The sequence below is a fragment of the Mustelus asterias genome, chromosome 5, assembly GCF_964213995.1.
Source record: "Mustelus asterias chromosome 5, sMusAst1.hap1.1, whole genome shotgun sequence".
Classification (NCBI taxonomy): domain Eukaryota; kingdom Metazoa; phylum Chordata; class Chondrichthyes; order Carcharhiniformes; family Triakidae; genus Mustelus; species Mustelus asterias.
The window spans coordinates 61,037,353-61,062,431 of record NC_135805.1 but is presented as its reverse complement, the minus strand read 5'-3'; the positions used below and the strand labels follow the sequence as shown (position 1 = coordinate 61,062,431).

Here is a 25,079-nt window from a genome sequence, read left to right as displayed (position 1 = left end):
ATCAGTTTTCTCTTTTACTTTTGATCCAAGTTATGCAGAGGTAGGGAGTTTAGTGGAATTTGAGAACATGGTAGGGGACGGGAGGAAGCTCATCTGTGGATTTCCTCATTGTGTTCTTGTGAGAAAGCACTGACTTCCAAAATATTTTAGGCCAATTTTGTGTCCAAGCATATCATTTTTGTACTGTATACTGTACTTTTTATTATACTGTATTTCATTTAAGGTGACAGTTTTTAAAACATGGGATGAACATTTTGGATTTTGAAAACAGCTGCACTTTATATTGGCTGTGAAAAAGTAACACAAATTTTAAAAATGTCATGCATTTTGTTGTAATTTTTTCAATCCCTCTTCTTTGATAGAATGGTCATTAACTACTTTTCAAATCTTAATTTTAAATGATCCTAAATTCCTGAACTTTGTGGTAGATTTGCTGTGTGGAGTATTGGGATGGCACATTGGCCCTAGGCTGCATGATATAAGTCTCTGTTGCCTGCAGAGATTCTGTGTAAAATGAGTTTGTGTAGTTTCAATCCAATTTCCAGCTCATAATAGGAAGTGGAACTTAGCAATGACCCAAAGTAGGAATCACAATGGGCTGTATTTTCCCATTTGAGACAGGAATTGGGAGTTGGGAACAATCCTTGTTTATGTTCCGGCAGGGCGGGTTGGGGGAGGGAGTGGTGGGAAGGATGGTCTGTCAGCAACCACTGCGATGGCCTCTTTCTACACATGGTCTTCAACAATTGAGAGGATCTTCATCTTCTCAGTGGCCAGCACAAATGAAGAGCTGGCACAGGTCAGGCACTGTTACTGTTCAGTGGTTTTTAATGTCAAAACTTGCATCTTTTACCATTAAATAAAACAATGACAAAACTGTTACCCTTGTTGCCGCTAGGCTGGGGCTGATCAGCTTCACAAAGTTCCCTAACAGCCATTCACATCACACTAAAAACTGGATCTCAAAAGAATGATTGCAGGATTGCGGGATTAGTTATCTGGGTAGACTGGAGAAGCTGGAGCACCCTCCAGAAACCAGGCAAGACTCAGAGGTGATTTGTTAGAGGTGTTTAGGATCATCAAGCATTTAGATAGAATAAATAAAGAGAAGCTGTTTCCAATGGTTGAAGGATCAATAACAAAAGGACATAGCTTTAAGTTGATTGGCAAAAGAACCAGAGGTGAATGAGGAAAAGCTTTTTTATGCAACGTGCGGTCAGAGTTTGGAAGGCACTGCCTGATAGGGTGGTGGAAACAATTTCAATAGTAGCTTCCAGGAGGGACTTGGTTAAATAATTAAAGGAGAAAACAAATTGCAGGAATATGGGAAAACAGTTGTACAGAGGGTTTAACTGGATTGCTCTTTAAGAGAGCTGGGGTATTTGAGGGGCTGAATGGCCTCATTCTGTGTTATAATAATCCATGATTCGTACCCCTGGTTACGACTCCTTCCAAATGAACCACATTTGGGTGATCAAATTGTCCCATGATGCTTGCTTCACAGAGAAAGTCCCTTCGCTGTTTTTCAGTGAAACCCACTTTCAGTGTTTTAATTGCGACTGGTACATCTCTTTTTCCAGGCAATTTCAAACGGCCACTGCACACCTCTCCAAACTCGCCTGTGGAAAAGAAAGAGTGGAGACATCTGAGCATAAATGTGTTTCCTTTTATGAAGTAATTACTTCCAGGTCATCTGGATGCTCCCTGTAATAACTGACAAATTTAGGTTTAAGCTTCCATCTTCTTAAAAGTTGATTTACAGTAAGTGGTGCTAAACAATTTTTTGGGGTAAAATCAGGGATAAAAGAGTAATGATAAAGTATGTGTTCCTTCACATCCCATGTTAATCCTTTCAATGCCAGACCCTTATGTTACACTGAATTTGTTTACACTGTTTTGTCTTGGATGCTGTCGAGCTTCTTGAGTTTCATTAGAGCTGCACTCATCCAGGCAAGCGGTGAGTACTCCTTCACACTCCTGACTCGTGCTTTGCAGCTGGTGGACAGACTTCAGGAAATCACTTGCGGCAGAATTCCCAACCACTGACATGCTGTTGTAGCCACATTATTCATATGACTGGGCCAGTTCAGTTTCTGGTCAATGGTAACGCCTCAGGATGCTGGTGGTGGGGGAATAGTGAGGGTGATGCCATTGACTGTCTAGGAGAAAAGGTTAGATCCTCCCTTACAGATGATGGTCATTGCCTGGTACATGTATGGCATGAATGTTGTTACTTTTCAGCCCAAGCCTGAATGTTGTCCATACCTTGCTACATACTTAATGATTATTTTGTTGAGTAGTGCCACTGTTATGTAATGGTACAGTAAATAAGGAAATCTGATTGTTCACTTTGTTTCTATTCCTTTACCAGGCTTAATGTTAAGGGTTACAAGTGTTATACAAGTTTTAAAAACAGCTATAAATTGTAACCTCAAAGAGCCCCACCTATAAAACTGACCCAGATTGAAAATGTTGAACTACTTCTGCACAGGGGTGTTGAACCGTTGGAGGAGTGTTGAACCGTTGGAGAAAATCTCCATTACAAAGGAGGAAGTGTTAGGTTTGTTAGAGAATATAAAGACTGACAAATCCCCAGGGCCTGATGGAATCTATGCAAAGCTGCTCAGGGAGAAGAGAGGTGAAATCGTTGGGCCTCTGACGCAAATCTTTGTCTCGTCACTGGACACAGGTGAGGTCCCAGAGGATTGGAGGATAGCCAATGTGGTCCCGTTATTTAAGAAGGGTAGGAAGGATAACCCGGGTAATTATAGGCCGGTGAGCTTGACGTCCGTGGTGGGGAAGTTGTTGGAGAAGATTCTTAAAGATAGGATGTATGCGCATTTAGAAAGGAATAAACTCATTAACGATAGTCAACATGGTTTTGTGAGAGGGAGGTCATGCCTCACTAACCTGGTGGTGTTTTTTGAAGAAGTGACCAAAATGGTTGACGAAGGAAGGGCCGTGGATGTTGTCTATATGGACTTTAGTAAAGCGTTTGACAAAGTCCCTCATGGTATGCTAGTGAAAAAGGTTGGATCCCATGGGATAAAGGGGGAGGTGGCTAGATGGGTGGAGAACTGGCTTGGTCATAGAAGACAGAGGGTGGTAGTGGAAGGGTCTTTTTCCGGCTGGAGGCCTGTGACTAGTGGTGTACCGCAGGGCTCTGTATTGGGACCTCTGCTGTTTGTGATTTATATAAATGATCTGGAAGAAGGAGTAACTGGGGTGATCAGTAAGTTTGCAGACGACACAAAACTGGCAGGACTTGCAGACAGTGAGGAACATAGTCAGAGGCTACAGAAGGATATAGATAGGCTGGAAATTTGGGCAAGGAAATGGCAGATGGAGTTCAATCCTGATAAATGCGAAGTGATGCATTTTGGTGGGAATAATGTAGGGAGGAGCTACACGATAAATGGAAGAACCATAAAGGGTGTAGAGACGCAGAGGGACCTGGGTGTGCAAGTCCACAGATCTTTGAAGGTGACGTCACAGGTGGAGAAGGTGGTGAAGAAGGCATATGGCATGCTTGCCTTTATAGGACGGGGCATAGAGTATAAAAGTTGGGGTCTGATGTTGCAGATGTATAGAACGTTGGTTCGGCCGCATTTGGAATACTGCGTCCAGTTCTGGTCGCCACACTACCAGAAGGACGTGGAGGCTTTGGAGAGAGTACAGAGGAAGTTTACCAGGATGTTGCCTGGTATGGAGGGGCTTGGTTATGAGGAGAGATTGGGGAAACTGGGGTTGTTCTCCTTGGAAAGACGGAGGATGAGGGGAGACTTAATAGAGGTGTATAAAATTATGAAAGGCATGGATAGGGTGAACGGTGGGAAGCTTTTCCCCGGGTCGGTGGTGACGTTCACGAGGGGTCATAGGTTCAAGGTGAAGGGGGGGAGGTTTAACACAGATATCAGAAGGACATATTTCACACAGAGGGTCGTGGGGGCCTGGAATGTGTTGCCGGGCAAGGTGGTGGAGGCGGACACACTGGGAACGTTTAAGACTTATCTAGACAGCTATATGAACGGATTGGGAATGGAGGGATACAAAAGAGTGGTCTAGTTTGGACCAGGGAGCGGCGCGGGCTAATTGTTCCTTGTTTCTCGTTTCAAGGCTTCATTCTATGATCATCTTGCTGGTGCCAGTACAGAGCGAGACTGCGGATAGTTGGGAACCTGTCTCGGGGGCAGGGAATTCATATGGTGTTCGTGGAAGTGGAAATGACTAGGGTTGGGAAGCATTTTCCGATCAGGGCCATTGTGATCTCCTGGACTCGTTTCGATCACCTCAGGGGGTCGGAGAGGAATTTCCCAGATTTTTTTTTTCCCCATATTGGCCCTGGGGTTTTTCACTCTGGGTTTTTGCCTCTCCCTGGAGATCACATGGTTTGGAATGGGGGGGTGGGGGTGAGTTAATAGGTTGTAATGAACAAAACATCGTAGCTGTGAGGGACAGCTTGGTGGATAGGATATTGGTATGTAGATAGGCTGGAAAATTGGGCGGGGATCCTGGATTCAGGATTCAATCCTGGACCGGGGAGCGGCGCGGGCTTGGAGGGCCGAAGGGCCTGTTCCTGTGCTGTATTGTTCTTTGTTCTTTGTTCTTTGTTTATGATTTATGAGGATGTGGATTCAAAGCTTTATCCCATTGGGCTGGATTTTATAGGGTTTCACAACTTCTGCTCCCCTGCCTGAAAAGTCACCCATGATTCCTGCTGAAGTGCCTTCCCGATTGTCAGCTGTTGGTCGGCTGTGTTTTCAGGTGAGAAGCATGTGGCTGTCAGCTGAAAATCATCCCCAGATAGTCTTGGGCTTACTTTGGTTTACATCCCAATGGATGGTAAACAATTCTCATTTATTTACATTTTTAAATTTTCTCACCATGGAAATCAAACAGACCACACCTGAATTCACAGTCCCTGACAACAGTAAAACAAATGGCCACATCTATCTTTCAGTACGGAATTTGTCCTTTACAGGCCAATGGCATGGATAGGATCTTTTTGGAAGCCATAACAAAATTCTGGGAGATTTTGGGCAGCATTTTCCCATGGGCTTCAGGACCCCAACATCAGGACCAAATGGGAGTTCTGAGTCACACATGTCAGCAGCGAGGCCGACCTCTGATCTTCCTGGAGCCCGCCTGCTAATTGGCCACCTCCATCAGGGAGGCCCTGATGCTGTCAGCCAGGGACAGCCTGTTCCGAAAGCTAGTGGCTTTTGCTACCAAATAAACCTGTTGGGCTTTAACCTGGTGTTGTTAGACCTCTTATTGTGTTTACCCCAGTCCAATGCTGGCATCTCCACATCATGAATGTCAGCCCAACCAGAGGAATTGAGGAGAAAGCCCTCTGGGGACATCATTGGGTTGACAGGAGTGGACCTTCCTTCCTGTGGCTCTGTAAATGGGGCAAAGAGCCCCTGCTTCTGATGAATCTCAAGCCTGCCACAGGGAAGCTGCCTCCAGTAAGCCAGCGGCCTACACTTATGGTAGCGGCTGGTGGGCTGTTTCGCTGCCAGTAACATTCTGGTGTGCTCGGAAAATAGCTCCTGATTAGGACCCGAACTATTTAAATTACCAGCCTGTTTCGTGGAGCGGGCAGCCCACTCATGAGACACTTCCCCAGTCCTGAAGCAGCTTCCTACTATTATCCCAGAGTCCACCACCTCCAACCTTCTCTCCACGGAGCTAGGAAAAATCTGCCCCTTCTTTTCCTTGAGCGACAAGTTTAACTATTTTGAGATCTTCTTGAAGTTTGTGCTATAACATTATTGTGGGGAACCTTGACCAATAGTGATTATTGACATGTAGCCTGCACTTCAGCAGCAGCTTATGATGAAGAAAGGAAAGTTCGTGTGCAATGTAGTATTTTCACTCTATTGATTATTAGAGTTGTGGAATCAAAGTTACGTGGAAAAAGCATTGAGGTGCACAGTACAAAGGGGTTCAAGCAATAACAAATTAGAAACCAAAAGAGAAAATGCTGGAAAATCTCAGCAGGTCTCTAAGGAGAGAAATGAGCTGACGTTGCAAGTTCAGATGACCCTTTGTCAAAGCTAAAAGGCATAGAAAGTGGGAGATATTTATACTGTAGGGTGAGGGAATGAGAGATGAGTCATAGCCACAGAAACAAGGGGAAAGACTGCTGATAGCAGTCCATAGAGAGAATTTCAACACTAAGAGAGAAATGGAAAGCAAATTAGATGTGTTTTAAGAAAAGTAAGGTGCTGTAGCAAAAGTAGATGCAGTTAAGGTCTGACAAAGAAATGGGTTGATTAGGCCTAATGTGTTTTTTTACAATTCACACTACAATTCATACAAGGTGCACACTAGAAGACGAGACCTTTATCGCACCTCTTGTTATCTGTTGAATTGTAGTTCAAATGCCAATGATTGGAAAGTATTTTACTGGCCTCTTATTCTCTGGGACACACTGCTGTCACCCAAGATAGATGGCTTTCGATATTACTTAAGTGGAATAGTTCAATCACTCGCCAGTAACAGACTTACCTGCTCCAATCACTCTTTCAATCTTAATGCAGGAAGCGTCTAATTCCTTGGCAAATTGATGGACAGCCCGGTTAGGGTCCTCGTAGGTTTCTGGATCGATGTACGTTCTTGAACCTGGTAATTTAACTGTAGTAAAGTGAGGGAAGATTGATTGTGATGAATTACTATGTGCATGCATGGGAACATCGCTGCACATATCATTCGATCTGTGCTGATTCAGACCATTCTGTGGCAAGGAATGACTGAAAAATGATCCTGTAAACAATGCACTAAAATCAGATTTACTAACTGGCTGCATTATCAGTGGTAACCTAAGGATTTGTACCAGTTAGAAGTGCTTCCTGGCCATTTACTTCTATCCAACTGAGTTTTAAAAAAATAGTTATGATTTTGAAATTGCCATCTAATTCAGGGTGGCACGGTTGCGCAGTGGTTAGCACTGCTGCCTCACAGTGCCAGGGACACGGGTTCGATTCCTGGCTTGGGTCACGGTCTGCGCAGAGTCAGCACATTCTCCCCATGTCTGCGTGGGTTTCCTCAGGATGCTCTGGTTTCCTCCCACTCTCCGAAAGACATGCTGGTTAGGTGCATTGGCTGGGCTAAATTCTTCCTTAGTGCACCCGAACAGGCGCCGGAGTGTGGCGACTAGGGGATTTTCACAGTAACTTCATTGCAGTGTTAATGTAAGCCTATTTGTGACACTAATAAATAAACTTTAAACTTAAGTTATTGAATGCATTTTTTAATAGTTGCAGTGCTGCTATTTTAAAATGGCTACTTTACCCGTAACATAGGACAAAATCAAAACTCAGGTTAGACCCTGGGAAAATGCCTGAATGAGAATATTAGGCTTTGCACTAAGGATGGTATAACTCAGACGGTCCATCAGTGAAACAAGGGTCACTCCGTCCTGGACACTATAAATGTATGCACAGAAATTCCTGGAAATATGCAGGTCTGTCAACTGTTGGAAAAAACCAAGTTAGCATGTTGCTTGGGAGAACCTTTCAACAGAACTGAAAACAGGAAACCTGACCAGGATGGCCATTGCAAATCATCTAGCAGTCTTCCATTTAGTAACAGTAATTGATATGTCTCTGTGCATGACCCTCAATTCATGGTTTGCAGAGGAATTCACTTATCTTCCTTTCTGGTTTTGATAAGGATCTCAAACCGAAACTTGCTTTTCAGATTTCCAGCCTTCACAATTTGGTCTAATTTTATCGCTTCTCTGTTTCTTTGGCAGCATTTCTAGGAGTCAAGATTTCTTCATGTTCTCATTAAAAGCCAAAGGGCTTTTAGCAGTCATGTTCATCTTTTTCCTCCCCAGCGTGTTTTAAAAATATGTCCTGACCGTTCATACTACTGTTCTAAAAAGAATAAATGAACAGTTGACGGCTGGAGCTAGCGCACAATTCCAGTCCTGAAGAGCACAGAGTGACTGAATGCCTCAATGTAAACAACATACAATTCAAAATTAAAAGCCCTGAAAATATTAAATAAAATCAGCATTTATCCACAAAGGGGAATGAAGGAAATTCCAGTAAATTTATGCATGAGTGACTGTGACTCAGACATCAGGAAAGTCCCATGGTCATCTCTCCAGTTCGGTGCTAATCCTGGTTACTGCATTAACAGGGATACTATGATCGTTCCCAGTGTCTCTGGGGTAGGGAGGGGAAAATTGCCTAGGCTTTCTGGTCATAATGACTATCCAGTGATTTCTGCTCGCTGTGCGGATCCATGTAACTGTCATGTGAGGACAGGATCAGGCTCAGCTGCGACTTCCTGCCACCATGCCCCCAACCTTGCAGACACTGTTATAACCTGCTGACAATTATAAAGCCTACAATAAAATGGGAGGATTAAAAGCGTGTATTTGTAAAAGGTGTGCCCATAACAGGACAGCTATTGCTTCACTAGACAGAGGCAGACTGGTAGGAATTTATAAATACTTCTGGAGCTTGATTATGGTCAGGATTACATTGCAGTCTGAATTTTAATTCAATACCTTTTAAAGAAAAGAATTCTGATGCTATGATCATTGTAGAAATTGGCAGTAGGGTTGGGATGTTTCCAGGATTTAACAGAAAACAGACAAGAAAAGCCTGGAGAGAGATCTACTGCAGCTTTGGTTAACTACTTTAGTACCAGAGGATTCGTATTAGATGTGTTAATTTGTATTGTTGCAATAGGATTACCTCAAACTCATATTACTTCATATTATAAACCAACTACACGAGATTTATGACAAATAAAAACCAATTTTTGTTGTAGGCCTTGTACCTCCAGTTTTCAGAATTACAGTGGATTGATACCAACTAATTCTCCTTGTTCACATTTATTAATTCTTTTGTCGATTCAAATTGTCCCACAATTGAATAGGAATGTCCTATCACAAGCTTATTTATGTCTGGCAATAGAAATGACAAATTGGGTCTTAAAAGTGAAACTTATTAATGGGATCTATTTGTTGTCAATTTGCTGAACATTCTTCATGTAATATCAGATACCAGTTAATTATTGGTGAGGAAAGCAATCTTTCCCAAATGCAGTCAGATTAATATGCTGCCCATACATTTTATTTATCTGTGCTGGTCAGAACTGTGCACCTAAGTTTTGGAGCGATTATTTCTACACACCCCACCATTTAACCACAAAGCTGCCCCGCCTTGGACATGACAGTCTGTCTTGCTTCATTAATGATTGGCATTGTGGGTCAGTCATGGAGACAACATTAGCTTGCAGTTAATGCAGGTAAATATCAAATGCATCCAAAGTTTCCAAACTGATGGCTGATGTGGACTGAGGGGTCTGAGTCTTAGCTGTCAGTAAGCAAGTAGCTCTCGTGAGGTTTTGCTGCTGGTGAGTGATGGTCTCTAAAATGAACAAGTATGGATCAGATTCCAACTGTGATCGGCATCATATACACACATACCGATCCATGGACATACACCACGTACACACAAGTGCCTATAAAGACACAGATATATGTACATACCGACCTATGTGTACCTATATGCACAGACAGACAGACAGGCAGGCAGGCAGACACACACGCAGACATACAGACAGACAGACGCGCAGGCAGGCAGACGCGCAGACTGAGAGATGCGCTGGCACACGCACACACACAGCGACACACACATACACACAGAGACACACATACACACACACAGAGACACACACACACAGAGACACACATACACACAGAGATACACAGACACACAGAGATGAAAAGTCAGAGGTTCTGATTAAATTTTTACGATGATTCGTATCTGGGCCAATGGTATAAAATCATCTTGATGTTGAGATTTCTAAGTGTAAAATTATTAAATGATTCTATTATTAGAACATAAATGAGTGGTATAATTAAAATGCCTACTTTGGAAATAATGTAAGCCTGCAAATTACCATTGGAGGCACTGATGTAAGTTGGAGTTATTGGAGATATAGGGTAGAATTTTCATCCTTAGGGTGGGAAGCGAAGTCAGGAAAGTTTTTGGCTTTGTTGTTGCAATTCTATACGGTGTTGGTGAGACCACATCTGGAGTATTGTGCCCAGTTTTGTTCTCCTTATTTGAGGAAGGGTGTGGTGGCATTGGGGGCAGTTCAGAGGAGGTTCACCAGATTGTTTCCGGGGATGAAAGGGTTCACGTATGAGGAGAGAATAAACAATTTGAAGTGTGTCTGTGTATGTGTGTGTGTGTATGTGTGTCTGTGTATGTGTGTGTGTGTATGTGTGTGTGTGTATGTGTGTCTGTGTATGTGTGTGTGTGTATGTGTGTATATACAGCCATTGGAAGGTCCCTTTAAAAGTGTTGGTTGGACCCGTCATTGCCTGGTACAACCGGGTGGAACATTAAAGGAGCAAGCTCTGCCCATTTGCACTGAGTTGCTTTGGGGACCCCCTCCCAACCAGCCTAGGGCTTCGATTTACATATTTAAGTAGCAGAACAGCTATTTTAAGGCAGGCCCCCTGGATGACTAAAATTCACCTGAACCATCATGGAATCCAGTGCTATTTCAGCATTGCTCATCTGCAGCAGATTGTACCACAATACTTCGAGGTGACAGCCTCAGAGAATCCGCAGCCATGAACTGAAATTCCCCTCCACAGATTTTACACAATACAAAAGAAAGGAACAACTGTAAACGCTGGGAATCTGAAGTACAAACAGAAATGCTGCAAATACACAGCAAGTCCTTCAGCATCTGTTTAAGAGTACAGGCAGGTTTAAAGGTCTCAGTGTAGACACTTCACCAGTTCCAATGGAGGATCTGTACCTGGAATGTTAACTTGTCTTTTTCTTAAAAAGTGCTGTTGGGTCATTCCTAGCATTTTCTGTCTGTACAGATTTCTGGAACGAAACAACTTTAAATGTTTGGCAGCAGTGATGCCGACATATTGAAATTAATCAGCTACTCAGCGCAAGTGGTTAAAAAGTGGTACACAAAATAAAATCATTCATTACTGCATTCTTTAAGGCTGCATGTCTTAATTTTGCACACCTCTTAAATTGACCGCAACAATTTCAATGTAATAGTTTCTTCAGCTTGGTTTAGGTGAAATGTTGCAGGATAATTAATAAAAACAAGGCAAGAAGCCTAGCACACAACTCATTAAGAGTCCTGTTTCTGTATTATGCAGTTGCCGTTGTTTTAGCTGTTGCATAGTTGAAAGTGGGAGAAAGGAAGGACAAAATATAATTCTACGAGTGGGAGCTCTAGAGGATGAAAAACGCTTGGAAAAGAAAATGGCCCATATGCTTCTACTGAGAGTTGAAGGGTTAGATAGCGTACTTACAGTGGAAATAGAGCTCTTCATCCCCTTCCTGCTCAGCTTTGCTGTAGCCACAGTGTCTGAATAAGAAAATGAGACAATTCATTAAAGTTAATACATCTTTGATACACACCAGCTATAGCTGCTGAATACAGATGCCGGAACTTGCTACAGGAATGACAGATCAATGTTACTGATCAGCATAAGATGCTCGGATCCAGCATCCAATGTGCACTTATTATTCAATCATTCCTGGACATGGCATCTTTGGCCTTAATAATCTTTATTAATGCACAAGTGTATATTACACCTTTGTTGATGTTCATCTTCATGCATATGTTGTACACGTATAATATTCTGTGGCTGTATTGTACTCTGAAGTATGGATAATTTGTATTGCATGCTACTGCATTGTGTATTCTGGGCTGAAATTCAACTTTGGTAGGAACGCAAAATGGCTGATAACAGATCAGCTGCCCAATGTATACTTTTGCCCAATTTGTTTCTATATTGAAGTAAATGAAAAAGAAATTTTGGCACATTGTAAAATGAAGGGCTGTTTTGCTACCATCCACGTTATGCTCTCATAAGTTTAATCTCAACTGTATATTACTGTACATTCTGATATATTGTGTATTGCTCTGTATTGCAGACTGTTATGTGATACTGTAAAATCTGGTGCTTGCATCATGACGTGAGCTTTTGTGTTATATATATAACATGTTATACATGTTTTGTATATACAACAAAAAGTAAGGAAATTTCCTGCCTGCATTGTATGACATTGTGTGCTGTGAGTGTTCTGCGGTTGTACTGTGCACTAATGTACAAGTCAGCATATTGATAATTTATGGGGTTGTAGTGTAAATGCTCATGTAGGATATGGCGAGATTTAAACCTTCTGATTTACAAAAGTAAGTTTGTGTTGCTTCATTATATGTTACCAATACAATTATACAGAGAAGCATGCAAAGGAACAAACCTGGGCCACTTGTGCTCAAGTCACAAAAATCATAGAGAAATATTCTAAACTTGCCAATATACAAATCTTGAAGTTTGCAAGTCTGTCGATTAAATATATCACTCGATGAACTGATAATAACACTGTACAACATCATTTTGCAGATGTGGTAAGTGCGAATAGTTCATGCATTAAGTGTCTAAATCCTCACTCTGTTTATCTTGATGGAGTCAATAATGCAAAGGTTAGAAATATTGAGAATTCTTACAGTAATGCACAACTTTCAATAAAATTTCTAATAAAATGCTACATCTACTCAGTGCACCCGTGGGGTACACACTGATATATTAGAAAAAGCAGATGATATTTTTCTAAGGCAGTACTTCTGACACACAACATCCCTACTCTTTGCCTGTGCCTCTCTGCCATCCAATCATTTTTCTGCATTATTAACAGTCTCCCTCCTGCAATGATACAGTGCAAGACAATTACGATCAACAAGAAAAGAAAAGTACAATAACAACTTACATTTCTATCGCTCTCCTCACGTAAGGAAAACATCTCAGAATGCTTCACACGGTGGAAGAAAGATGAACATCAAGCAGGAGAAAAAGGGAAACAGTAGTTTAGGGGCGAGGGCCAAAAGCATGGTGGAACAGAAAGGTTTTAGGAGGCATTTTAAAGAAAGCGGAAAGGGTGCCAAGACAGAAGGTTTTAGAGAGGATGGAGCTGAGGCAAGTGGCAGGTAATGTTGGTGGGAGCCAAGGAGAGAGTGGGTTCTGCTGTATCACATTTGAGCTGAAGGAAACTTTAACTCTTCTTGATGATATTTCTAGCCGAATGTGTCAATGCTGGAAGCAAAGAGGTAATTAAACAAAAAAGAAAGACTTGCATTTATATAATGCCTTTCATGACCTCAGGACAATCCCAAAGTGTTTTACAGCTAATGAGGCATCTTTGAAATAGAGCTGAATGTTGTCAGATTACTTGTGGAAATTGAATCTGCAATTGATGTCACCAAAGGATAACATATCAAAGGCAATAATAGTGAAGAGGAGGGAGTCGAGAATGGGGTCCTGAGGTACACTTGTGTTAACTGTGCAGAGATGAGAGAAGGAATCACTGGAAGAAATGAGACTTCTGTCTTATAACAGACTTGTGTTGTACTATGAAAGAGAGCCATGCCAAGGAAGTGAATTGCAGAGAAAAGACATTGGAGGAAATTATTACATACATCATATACAACAAACAGCCATGGAATGAATTAAAAATGTATATTGGGTTAGTTGATGATTTAATTTTTACATTTATAACGAACAGAAGACTGTGAAATCTCTGTCTGCCCAGACTATCCATCGTTCTAGTTAGCTGACTTGACTTTCTGCTATCAGAGCATGATCAGAAAAAGCCTTCAGACTGAGCTGTCATCATCCACCCAGCAATCATACAAATTGCACTCATCCTCTCCCCCACAGTAGGATGCACTCTAATTGTACACACCACGATCACGTACCCCTCGATCGTGTGCCCCACGTCTGCATGTTCCTTAGTTCCATACCTTCGTCCAATAATGAAGCCGAACACCATGAAGACCAGAATGATGGTCCCTGCTACGGCAACCACAGCAATGATAATGACTGGATTCTGTTCAGAGGAAGCAGCTGTAGCTAGGAACAGAATGGGAAACATTTCAAATCAGTGTGGCTGAGATTACAAAATATTGGGAGTAAAGGAAATCTCCAGATTAAAAACTCAAAATAAGTTGACAAAACTCAGTGTAATCCATGTAGCTCTTCTTGGAAAAGAGGGCAGCTTCTATAATGTCTGATAGTCTAGTCGAACAATCTATTATCTGTTCATGAAGATGTAACAGCACTTTTGGCGTAGATCTGAGTTCTCACAATGCATCCTGAATAGATGCTTAAACCTGCAATGTTATTGAAATGTGTGATCAAGAAAACAAGGACTTCCTGTTTGCAAATTAATTTATAAGCTATTGACAAATTTGAAGAATCCTCCACCTCCTGCTTGAATCTTCTCTTGTATAATCATGCATTTTAACTGATCAGTTTAATTACTATTGAAAGGACTGAAGTGGGACTTGCAACTTTAAGAGTGTAATGCAACTAAAATTTTGCTATTAATGCAATCAGAAATTCCTTACTTGCAAATTAAAATGAGGGTGGCCAAATATATCTTCAAGAGTGTACAGAGGCAGAAAACCGATACTATTAGTGAACAATGACGTGTCAAATTGACCCATTTAAAGCATAAATATTTTAGCATCCACAGGCAAACGATGGAATAAAACTCCTTCTATTAAATTACTCACATTTATCTTTAATTAATTACTGTCAATACATTTTGTTATGTTCCTCATTCCATGGTCTGAAGACTCGATGCAGGCTGCCAGAAGTACAAACTAAGACTAAATATTGTAATTGAAGATCTAAGCAATATAAATTGTTGTTGTACAGAGTGCAGTTTGCACAAGATCTATGGCGAGGAACATACATTCTATCTTTAATGAAGATGAAAAAAATAATCAAAACCCAGGGGTATCAAAGACTGAGTACTGACTACTTTGGTCAAATGATCAAGAATAATTAATAAGCATTCCCTGCGTCAGTAAATGGAAAGAAACATCAAACAACATAATGCAACATTACTTCAACCATGGGATTCAATTTCCCTTATCCATCGACTGAAATTTTGTGGATGAAACAAGAATTGCCTTTGTTAGACACAAACAATATCACAATCAAGGAAAATGAGGAAAACAGACCGTGGTGAAATACTGCAATACTGGGGAACACATGGAAAATCTTTGCTGTGCTAATAAACTTGGAGATCTGCGTCGACAGCTATGCAGCAAGCATCTGTTTATTTGGACCTAGATGAACCATCATTTGAGGCCTGAATATTCACTGGCATGGAGATGAGTCACTGGTTTAGCCAAAATGGTGTTGATTTTGATAGTTCCACTGGCAAACCCAGCCCCCATCATTTTTAACAGCAGGGGCAAGGTTTGGGTGGGGGGGTGAATGGGGATGGGTTGCAGTCTTCACAGAGTCGGCTGCACATATAAAAGTGCAACTGCCTTCAAACAGATCCAATTTTTCGTTGGTGGGATGTCCAAAACACAACTTGTGGGCTTCACACTTTTCAGGACAAGGTCTCAACTTTCACTTGAGTTCTTTGGAATGTAGGGTACCCTTTTAGAGAGAAGAAAGGTGGCTTTTGAGATTGTTAGAAGTAGCCATAAATGTGCTCAACAAGTGGCTAAAAATATTGGAATTATTAAGCTGCCAAGACATTTAAATCTCCTGAGCCAGAATTTTCCCCCAAAAATTCTATGTGTCGAATCTGTGTGAAAACTGGAGTAAATCACGCTGCGATTTTTTCAGTGGGAGTTTCAAAATGAATCTCCCACACTCTGCGCACTGCAGCGTGTACTAGCATGAATCACGCTGAAATTCAGGGGGCGCGGTCTATTCCACTGGAGAGGACAACAGCATAATGCTGAATGGGCCACTGCGTATGCGACGATCTACCAGAGTGGAGACTGGCGCATGTGTAGTGTCCCGCTCAACACTACCGGCCTCCCGATTGCTGGCCAGCTTGATTACTGGCCAGCCCCATGAGCCCTGCAAAGCCGACTCTCTAACCCCTCCCCCATGGCCCGATCTCCTGTCCACCCCTCCAATTGCTCTCCCTCCCCTCCCCCCCGCCGTCCAGATGCCCTCAGCAGGCTGACTACCCCCCCCCCCCCCCCCCCCCACCAACTCGATGGCCAGCCCCAATTGCTGGCCTCCCTCTCCCCCCCCCACCACCGATACTTAGCCAGAGTGGCAGCAGGAACCCCCCACCATTCTCCCTAATAGGCCCCGTCCCCATCAGGCCCCACCCACTAGTCTCCACCCCCATAAGCCCAATGGACAGTGCAAAGGCACTATGCATTGGCACTTTGCCCCTTGGGCACTGCCAGGGGTCTCATCGCCTGACCCTCTGGGGAGCCCTGATTGCCCCCCATTTCAGTTCTGGGCCTGCTAATCATATTTAAAATACATGGTAATTATCATTACCATAATTTATGCACCTCCCCGCCGATTTCCGGCACAGATGTGATGCCGCCGGAAATCTGGCGCTGGGAGACACCAGCAGGCGGGGACAGCTGGCGTGAATCCGACACATCGGGCAAAGCTGGAATCTCCCAACCTGCCTTGTTAAAAAATTAGTGCAAGGGGATGGGAGAATTGCCCCGCGCCCCCCCGCCCCCCCCCCCCCCCGCCAGGGCCGGTCCCTAAGTATTACAAATTTTTAAAAATTCTGCAGTTAAAAAAAACACGCTTGTTAATTCACACACACTTGTTGACCTAATCATAAGAATTGTGCAGCATGATTTCACTGCCTATCATTATCACAGTAGGGGCTCCTGTCAGTTCACAGTTTGATTGAGAGTTCCTGATAGTTACAAAGTCTTTGGTGTGGGGCTAAGAACACAAATGTTTGTTTTTATAAGGAATTAAATACTTGAAGTAAGTGTTTGCTTTTTCAAAGGATTAACTACTTGAAGCAATTTAAAGGTAGTAAATATTATTTTCATCAATGTTTTTTCAATTTTGGAATTATCAATAAATATAGAAATTCTCTGAGGTCTGCCCATGGAGGATATTGGGTTAGTTGACATGGAGGGAATAAAAGGCACATAGTTTTGGTGGGGGCATAGCTTGCCATGAATTGGTATGGGGCTATAAAGGGCCTTGGGGGTGAGTAAAGGGGCATGACATGGCATGAATGGAGCATGAGGAGTGTGCGGGGATTTGAGAAGATGTGAGGGACGAGGACTAGAGGGCTTTTTAAGATTTTAGACTTTTTCTTATAAGCCCTGGGGCATCGATGTCAGCTTTTCACACAGCCCACATCTGCACCTTTGCCTGCCTCCGCACTGTTTCAGGGGGCTCGATGCCTGGTAATACCCACCCCTGCAAAAGAACGAAAATTAAACGTTCTGCCGGGTCGGGAGAGTGAAAACCTAAGCCTGAATCTTCAAATGGCAAATTCACTTCCTGAAGCCAATTAGGTATCACGACAACAGTTCGATTTTTATTGTGCTTGCAGAAAGAAGTCTCCCTGCACAGTCACACAGAGATAATAAAGCTATATTCACAAAATATGTGCACTTTTTTTAAGGAACTTATAAATGTTGGCAGTAATGAGATTTCTTGGTCTCTCGCTGATTTTCTCCACTGAAATTAGGTCGAGCTGCAGTTCCCAAATAGTTCCTGCAGTGGAAAAACTTGGATGTTTCTACGAATCAGTCTAGTTGGTGCCAGCTAACAATTTAATTGTGGAGATCTAGCTGGAAGGCCTAAAGATTTAGTCACAGACGAAATGATTACTTACTACCTTTAACTCCTTGCCATCGATACTGAATGCTTAAATTCCCAGTTCCTCGCTTAGTTTGATTGCAAGACGAAGAATGAGTGCCAGGGAGTAATGAAGTAGTGCACTTATCATAAGCAGAGCAATTACAACAATGTTATCTAATTAAGAAAATCTGAGCCGATTGGAAAGCTAATAATATGCCCATGTGCAAGAGCAATGAAATAGTAGAAAAAGAGGACATCAATGAAATCTTAAAGGCTTCCTGGGAAGTGTCAGTCCCAAATGGGTTGACCCCAACACGACAGGTGAAGGTTGAGCTTGAGGCAAGATTAGAAAATTACTGAGTTAATCTACTTATGTTGGTGGGAGATGAAGGGTGCCCATAGGAAAAAAACTAGCGCTAAGGGAAATGATAGCTTAGTTAGGTAGGAATCAATTACATCAGTTTGGAAACCTTAATTAAACAATGTTTAACCATTCCTTTTCTTGCTCACAGTGTACAGTTGTGACATTGTTATTATCAAATCATTCACCAAAAGAATCGGGCCATTTCAAAATTAGTATTAAAAACATCAGAAGATGAGGAAACCAGTCAAGGAATTTGCATAAAATGATATCATGTAATGGTGTAAGGCACTCAGAGGGATAAATTCTATGGCACACAACAGTTGTTCTACTTTTAAACTGCTCTGAAAACATTCCTGTCCATTGTAAAATGTAACTCCATTTGTGAAATAAATGCAAGTTAATGAGCACCAGGAGCATAATCACATTGGTTCGATTGTGGAATCCTAATGAGAAAACTTGAAATCGCTCCCTCATTTCTGATGGCATTTTATTTACATTAACTATTGTGGAAAGGTTAAAGACATTATTGTTTGACTGACAGTGATTATTTGTGGTTCTCAGAAACACATTGAAATGTTAGCAATTATGATGTGACCAAGGCAAATTTATCAAGTGATAATGCACTGATTACAGAAAAATAGGTCAGCGTGTCCCAGCTAATACAGGCTGCACACAACATGCACATCATAAAGTGCAGTCAACATAAGTGATATCAGTATATATCGCACAGTACAACCTGTATATAATAACACTGGTATTACATAATGTATGATACAGCAAGTTATCAGCACTAATCAGTATTTATCATACAAGAAAATCAATATGTAGTCAATACTATAGGTGTATATCATACCACACATTCAACATATAATAGTAATGTTAGCATACATCACAATACTGCAGTTTCAGCATGGAACACTATCCAATTGCAACTTACATAATATAGTCAAGCATTAAAGTTAGCAATTGTTAACAGGTCGTGTATAATATATCAGTTTCATGCAATTACAAAAATTAACGTTAGCGTCATTCTCAGTGCACATAACACAATCAGTATATAATAGCACTGTCAATGTACATCCTATGGCACAGTCAATATAACAGCCAATGTCAAATAGTCCTGTCAGTAAATGGCATAACTATAGTGACCAAATAACAATCAGTATAGAGCAACTTGTCAATTTATATAAGAATCTGTACATAACAACAGCATGTATAATAATTTGTAGATGGTTGCACTTTCAGCGTATTTAACCTACTTGGCACATAGTTAGTGTCCATAATAATTAGTTTTGAAAACCGTACAGGATTGCATCATTATGCAGCAGCCAGCATATGTCAGTAAATATCATGTAAAAGTATTATGTGAAATAAAATCAAAAAATGCTGGGAAAATGCAACAGATCTGGCAGCATCTTTGGAGAGAGAAACAAGGTTAACGTTTTGAATCTAATACGATTCTTCTTTGGTCTGAAGAAGAGTTAGATTAAACTTGAAACACAAACCTGTTTCTCTCCCCATAGATTTTCCAGACCAGTTGCCCAATCTGGAATTGGAGCGGACGAGGGTGCGACAATGGAAATCTCCACTGACCTCAGGTGGGAATTTCTGGTCTCGCCCGAGCGAGGCCTTAGAATCTCGCCCGTTAAGTTTTTCCAGCACTTTGTATTTATTTTAGATTTCCAGCATCTGCAGTATTTTGCTTTTATGTAAATGATGTGCTATATGCTATGTTGATTATTCATTAAAATGTAATAATCTTTGGAGCCATTGAAAGATGACGACTGGTTCAGACCCACAAAAAGTAAAACCATACAAAATCCATTGTTAAGCTGACAAGACAAAATTATTTAGACTCATTAGTATCTCTTCCTCAGCAAGCAGATTCAAGGCCAAGACTTGGTAATTAGAGTTGATTAAAATGACCTTATGTAATGAGATTCTATTAAGAATCTTTCAGCACAAGAAACCAAAAACCAAAGCAGCATATTTGGAAAAAAAAATGTTATTTTTGACCGCTCATGCCTTTTCTTACTGTTCTGGATTCTTTACCTGGTTGTGGCTTCATGGACCCCAGTTGCCATCCGACACCCGAGCTATCATTAAAAACTGGGGATTAAATTGGTTGATAATTTGTGATGCTTCACAGCAAGCGTCAACCAGTGGTTCAAGTCTTATAGCCAAGTCCAATCCAATTCTCACCCAATATCCACAGGCATTGCTCTACCACCAAGATAGCTGAAAAACTATTAGGACTAGACCCTGAGATAGACCTTAGGGCCCTCATTTACATTTGGAGGTGCCATGAAGCCTGGGCAATATGAACCCAATTGTAGTCCCTCAGCAGACTTCTGGCACATCAGCTAAATTAGCACAGTCTCCCACTGGCACAGTGGTTAGCACTGCTGCCTCACAGTGCCAGAGATCCAGGTTCAATTCTGGCCTTGGGTGACTGTGTGGAGTTTGCACTCCCTGTATCTGCGTGGGTTTCCTCCGGGTGCTCCGGTTTGCTCCTACAAAGATGTGCAGATTAGATTGATTGGCCATGCTCAATTACCTCTTAGTGTCAGGGGGATTAGTAGGGTAAATACGTGGGTTACGGGGATAGCGCCTGGGTGGGGTTGTTGGCGGTGCAGGTTTGATAGGCTGAATGGCCTCTTCCTGCATTGTAGGGATTCTATGATTCTATGATTATTGATTCTTTGTGAGATTCCAAGAAAGGAAGTTTGTCATTAAAATGTATGGATGCAACAATGCAACAATATGGCTTATGAACACATTGGGAAGGGTTGAACCTTGCACTTAAGAAATTGCAATCAGTGCATTAACCTTTCCCAATGAAAATACCTTCCCTTCTCTTCCCCTTAGTTTCTCACAGCTGTACAAAATCATTAGAAACCAGAAGAGAATCTATTGCTGGGCCGTTGCCACGCTGACCATGAAGGACGGTCTGGGTTAACTTAACTTGGCCTTCTCTTTGACTAATTTTCAGTAAGGCTACATATCCACAGGCATTGCTCTACCACCAAGATAGCTGAAAAACTATTAGGACTAGACCCTGAGATAGACCGTAGGGCCCGCATTATTTTTGGCCTGAAAGCACAGAAGGGCAATTTTCACAGCTCTTACCTGTACTCTCCTCAAGTGTTAGGACCTCCAGTCTGGGACTGTAGTTCCCATAGCCAGCAGTGGTGAATGCTCGGATCTGAAATATGTAAGCTGTGCCTGGTTTCAGGTTATTAATGGTAGTTGATGTTGAGGTAGCTTTGACTGTGGAGTAAGTGCGCTCTTTTAGATTCTGGAAAATAAATAACTTGTATTAAAGAATGCGGCAAGATTTTTAAAAATGGAGAGAGGACATTTATGGTTAGAGTTATTGTATTAACAAAATTAATGTCTCTTAATCTTTTGAAACATGTATTGTACATAACATACATGATGGAACATCCCCGAATGTGTTAAAGGGAGTTTATTTAGCTGAAAGATCCAAATAACAACCACAAACCACTAGACCTTCAATGTTGCAGCTTGTGACATCATCTAAACTTTGTGATTAAATTATAGCCTTTGAAATTTACCCTGGGAATCTATTATATTCTATCTCGCTGTATCCAATCTTGTTAAAATCGGCTTTTTAAAGCTTATTCGAGTCTATTATTTTGATACTTTCATCTTAGTTCAGATTAAATCTCTCAAAAGGAAGAACCCAGCCTCCAAAGTGTCTTTGTCTAATGCACAGAATTCAGCTCCAGTATCTAGTTCCAACACTAATTCATTTTTATCACTTCATCTGCACAACAAAAACAAGCTTCAAAGCGAATGCTTTCCACTTAGTGGAGAGAAGTCATTTACTGTTGTGGAGGGAGTGCGAGCAACGTTTTGCCACCAGGTGGAATTACTCCCTGGGGGTTTGTTATTGGTATATCAGGCAGTTATCTGCTATTTTAATCTGATTAGTTAACGTCTGAAAGGTTAGGTACCAATTTTCTGTTGCAGCTAGGTGATATCACTACACTGATATTGCCCTTACCAATCACACTGTTATGGTTGTTTATGCACACTAATGACCATCAGGCCACACTCCTTGTTCAGAGCTGGAGGTCCTTTGAGGTTTGGTTGATTATTGACAATGTCAATCTCAAAAGTGAAGGCAAAAACTACACATAGGTCAAACACAGCACCCAGCAAAATTTCACACTCGTGATTCTCCAGATAGTGCTGAATGCTGCAATGCAGCAGTGACAGTGTGTGTGAGGTGGGAATGGAAGTGAAACAATAAAAGCTGATGTAAAACCACAGAACTCAAGAAAATGGGCATAAAACCTAGGCTGTCAGACAGTAGAAGGGGAATAGGGAGGTATGGAAGCATATTCCAAGGGTTGCCACTTGTGGCAGAATGCAACATGACCAACCTAGGACAATGCATTCGTGAGGTGCCACATTTTCCAAGAGTTTATTTGGTGCTCAGTTTGTAAAACCATTTTCTTGCTTCTGTTGACCTATTAAAAAGCTCCCTTTGTTTCATATTCTCTAATGATTCTATCAAGTTCAGCCTCTGAGACCTAAAAGCATATCTGGTGATAATTGCCCGGATCTGGTTAGATGCATTCAGGATTACCTCATTTATCTTTTGGCAACAAATTTTAGGATCTGGAGGGTAAAGACAATCCCAAATTGATGACAAACCAGCTCCACCAAATCCTCTTCTCCCCTTCTTCCATCCTCATGACCTGCACCAAGTGTGAGAAGCTTCACTCCTTCATCTCCTCCTTTAACCTGGTGCTCCTCACCAATCTTCCCCTTATTCCAGCAACAAATTTGTATCAAGAGGCAGCTCCTCCCCTCAGAACACAGCAGGCCCATCTCCTTCAACAAGCTGGAAGACTCTGACCCCAACCTGTGGCACACAACTATCTATCCTCTACCCAATCCTCACTAATATGACAAATGGCTCCCTTTCCCCAAGATCTGTTTCTTACCCTTCAAAACTGTTCTCATCAATCTTATTCATAGAGTCATAGAATCATAGAGGTTCACAGCATGGAAACAGACCCTTCATCCCAACTTATCCATGCTGCCCTTTTTTCTAAACCCCTTAGTCCCAATTGCCTGCATTTGACCCACATCCCTCTATACTCATCTTACCCATGTAACTGTCTAAGTGCTTTTTAAAAGCCAAAATTGTACCCGCCTCTACTACTACCTCTGGCAGCTTGTTCCAGACACTCACCACCCTCTGTATGAAAAAATTGCCCCTCTGGACACTTTTGTATCTCTCCCCTCTCACCTTAAACCTATGCCCTCTAGTTTTAGACTCCCCAACCTTTGGGAAAAGATACTGACTATCTAGCTGATCTGTGCCCCTCATTATTTTATAGATCTCTATAACATCATCCCTCATCCTTCTACGCTCCAGAGAAAGAAGTCCCAGTCTATCCAGCCTCTCCTTATAACTCAAACCATAAAGTCCCGGCAGCATCCTAGTAAATCTTTTCTGCACTCTTTCTAGTTTACTAATATCCTTTCTATAATAGGGTGACCAGAGCTGTACACAGTATTCCAAGTGTGGCCTTACCAATGTCCTGTACAACTTCAACAAGACATCCCAACTCCTGTATCCAATGTTCTGACCAATGAAACCAAGCATGCTGCATGCCTTCTTCATTACTCTGTCCACCTGTGACTCCACTTTCAAGGAGCTATGAACATATACCCCTATTTAAAATGTCCTCACTTACAACTGTTCTATTCTTCCTATCTAAGGTTTCAAACAGAACATTTCACCTTCCAGCACCACACTCAACTCATCCATTATCCCTTGTTTGCATCTCTTTTAATTGATTTCCAGTCTGCCAACAAACTCAGAGTGCAATAGTCAAGTCATTAACAACACAATTTCTGATTGTCTCACACTTCCTCCCTCCTGGTCCTTCCCACTGCATTCACCATAATTGGCCGCTCCATATTCTTCTGCTGTGTCTCTTCCACAGTTCACCACTGTGACACTCGAGTTTCACTCTTAACTGTCTCAACACAGCAAGCACATTTTGTACAAAAGATTCTCTTCCTACTCATACATTGTCACTTCTGCGCTTCATCTGCCTCTCCCACCCATTCCTTATTTACATACTGTCTACCTACATCAATATTAGGCACTGAATCAGCTACATGTGCATGCGAGCGCCAGTTACCATCATTAAAGTCAAGACTGTGCTGTTTTTAAGGGGACAGAATTGTCACCGTGATAAAGTCACTCTCCAGACTGTGGTACAACATTCACATTCAGAAGAATGCTTAATGACGCAAATGACAGCCAACTCACTTGCATAATATATTATAATTTAATAAAGTAACTAATATTGTGGGAAGTATCAGAGTGAGTTTACACTACACAATCCAAACTTTATACTTTGGTGGCCAATGCAAGTTTGTTTCTTGCCAATCTTTTTGCCCTCCTCGCTTGTTGTGCAGCCCCATCCCTTTAAAATATAAATTATACGTTTTTAGTACAAAATGTTAAGACAAGTGATTGAACAACTCCTCCCTACAAGAAAGTTAAGGTGAGAGAGTCTGCTGTCTGGAGTCACATGAGAAAGTATAATTCACTAACATTTGGACCTTGGGGAGTTGGGCATTCTCGTTGGGCACTGCCAATGTGCCTGGTGGGCACTGTCCGGCCATGCCCCTGACCACCCGGGGGTTTCAACGACCTCTGAGCCCCCTGGCATGGCCATCGCACCTGGTCTTTGCTGATGGAGATCAGTACTGATTCTCACTATTCTCGCGCCACTTCCGAAGGTCGGAAGATCTGGTTTGTGCCATTAGAAGGGGACCAGGATGACTGCAAACCATTTAACACTGAGCATGGAACCAGTTTTTAGGCCTGCATGCTATTTTCTAGGATCGGTGCAATCTGTAGCAGGTGCAGCAAGGTCGGTAAATCACCCCCCAAGTATTATTCTAACCCAATGTCCACACGTTTGGGGACAGGTTTTAGTCCCCCAAATGGAGATAGGAATCAGGTGGTGAAATGCTGAACTTATTATTTTGCTGGAGAAAGAATTTTTCTCTCCCTTCACGTGGCCT

At 41.9% G+C, this 25,079-nt stretch overlaps 1 protein-coding gene across 3 annotated transcripts in view; it reads right to left on the bottom strand.

The window, feature by feature from the left end:
• epha7 (eph receptor A7) overlaps positions 1–25,079 on the bottom strand; it is a 202,176-nt gene that overhangs the window by 29,985 nt on the left and 147,112 nt on the right. Inside the window, exons 7-11 of one of the 3 annotated variants that reach the window (XM_078212656.1) lie at positions 21,123–21,291; positions 13,816–13,924; positions 11,321–11,376; positions 6,514–6,639; positions 1,434–1,619 (exon numbers count right to left, since the gene is read on the bottom strand). In XM_078212656.1, the coding sequence (XP_078068782.1) occupies positions 1,434–1,619; positions 6,514–6,639; positions 11,321–11,376; positions 13,816–13,924; positions 21,123–21,291 (646 nt within the window). The remainder of the gene's footprint in view (positions 1–1,433; positions 1,620–6,513; positions 6,640–11,320; positions 11,377–13,815; positions 13,925–21,122; positions 21,292–25,079) is intronic. The other 2 variants (XM_078212657.1, XM_078212658.1) reach the window with 2 other exon arrangements.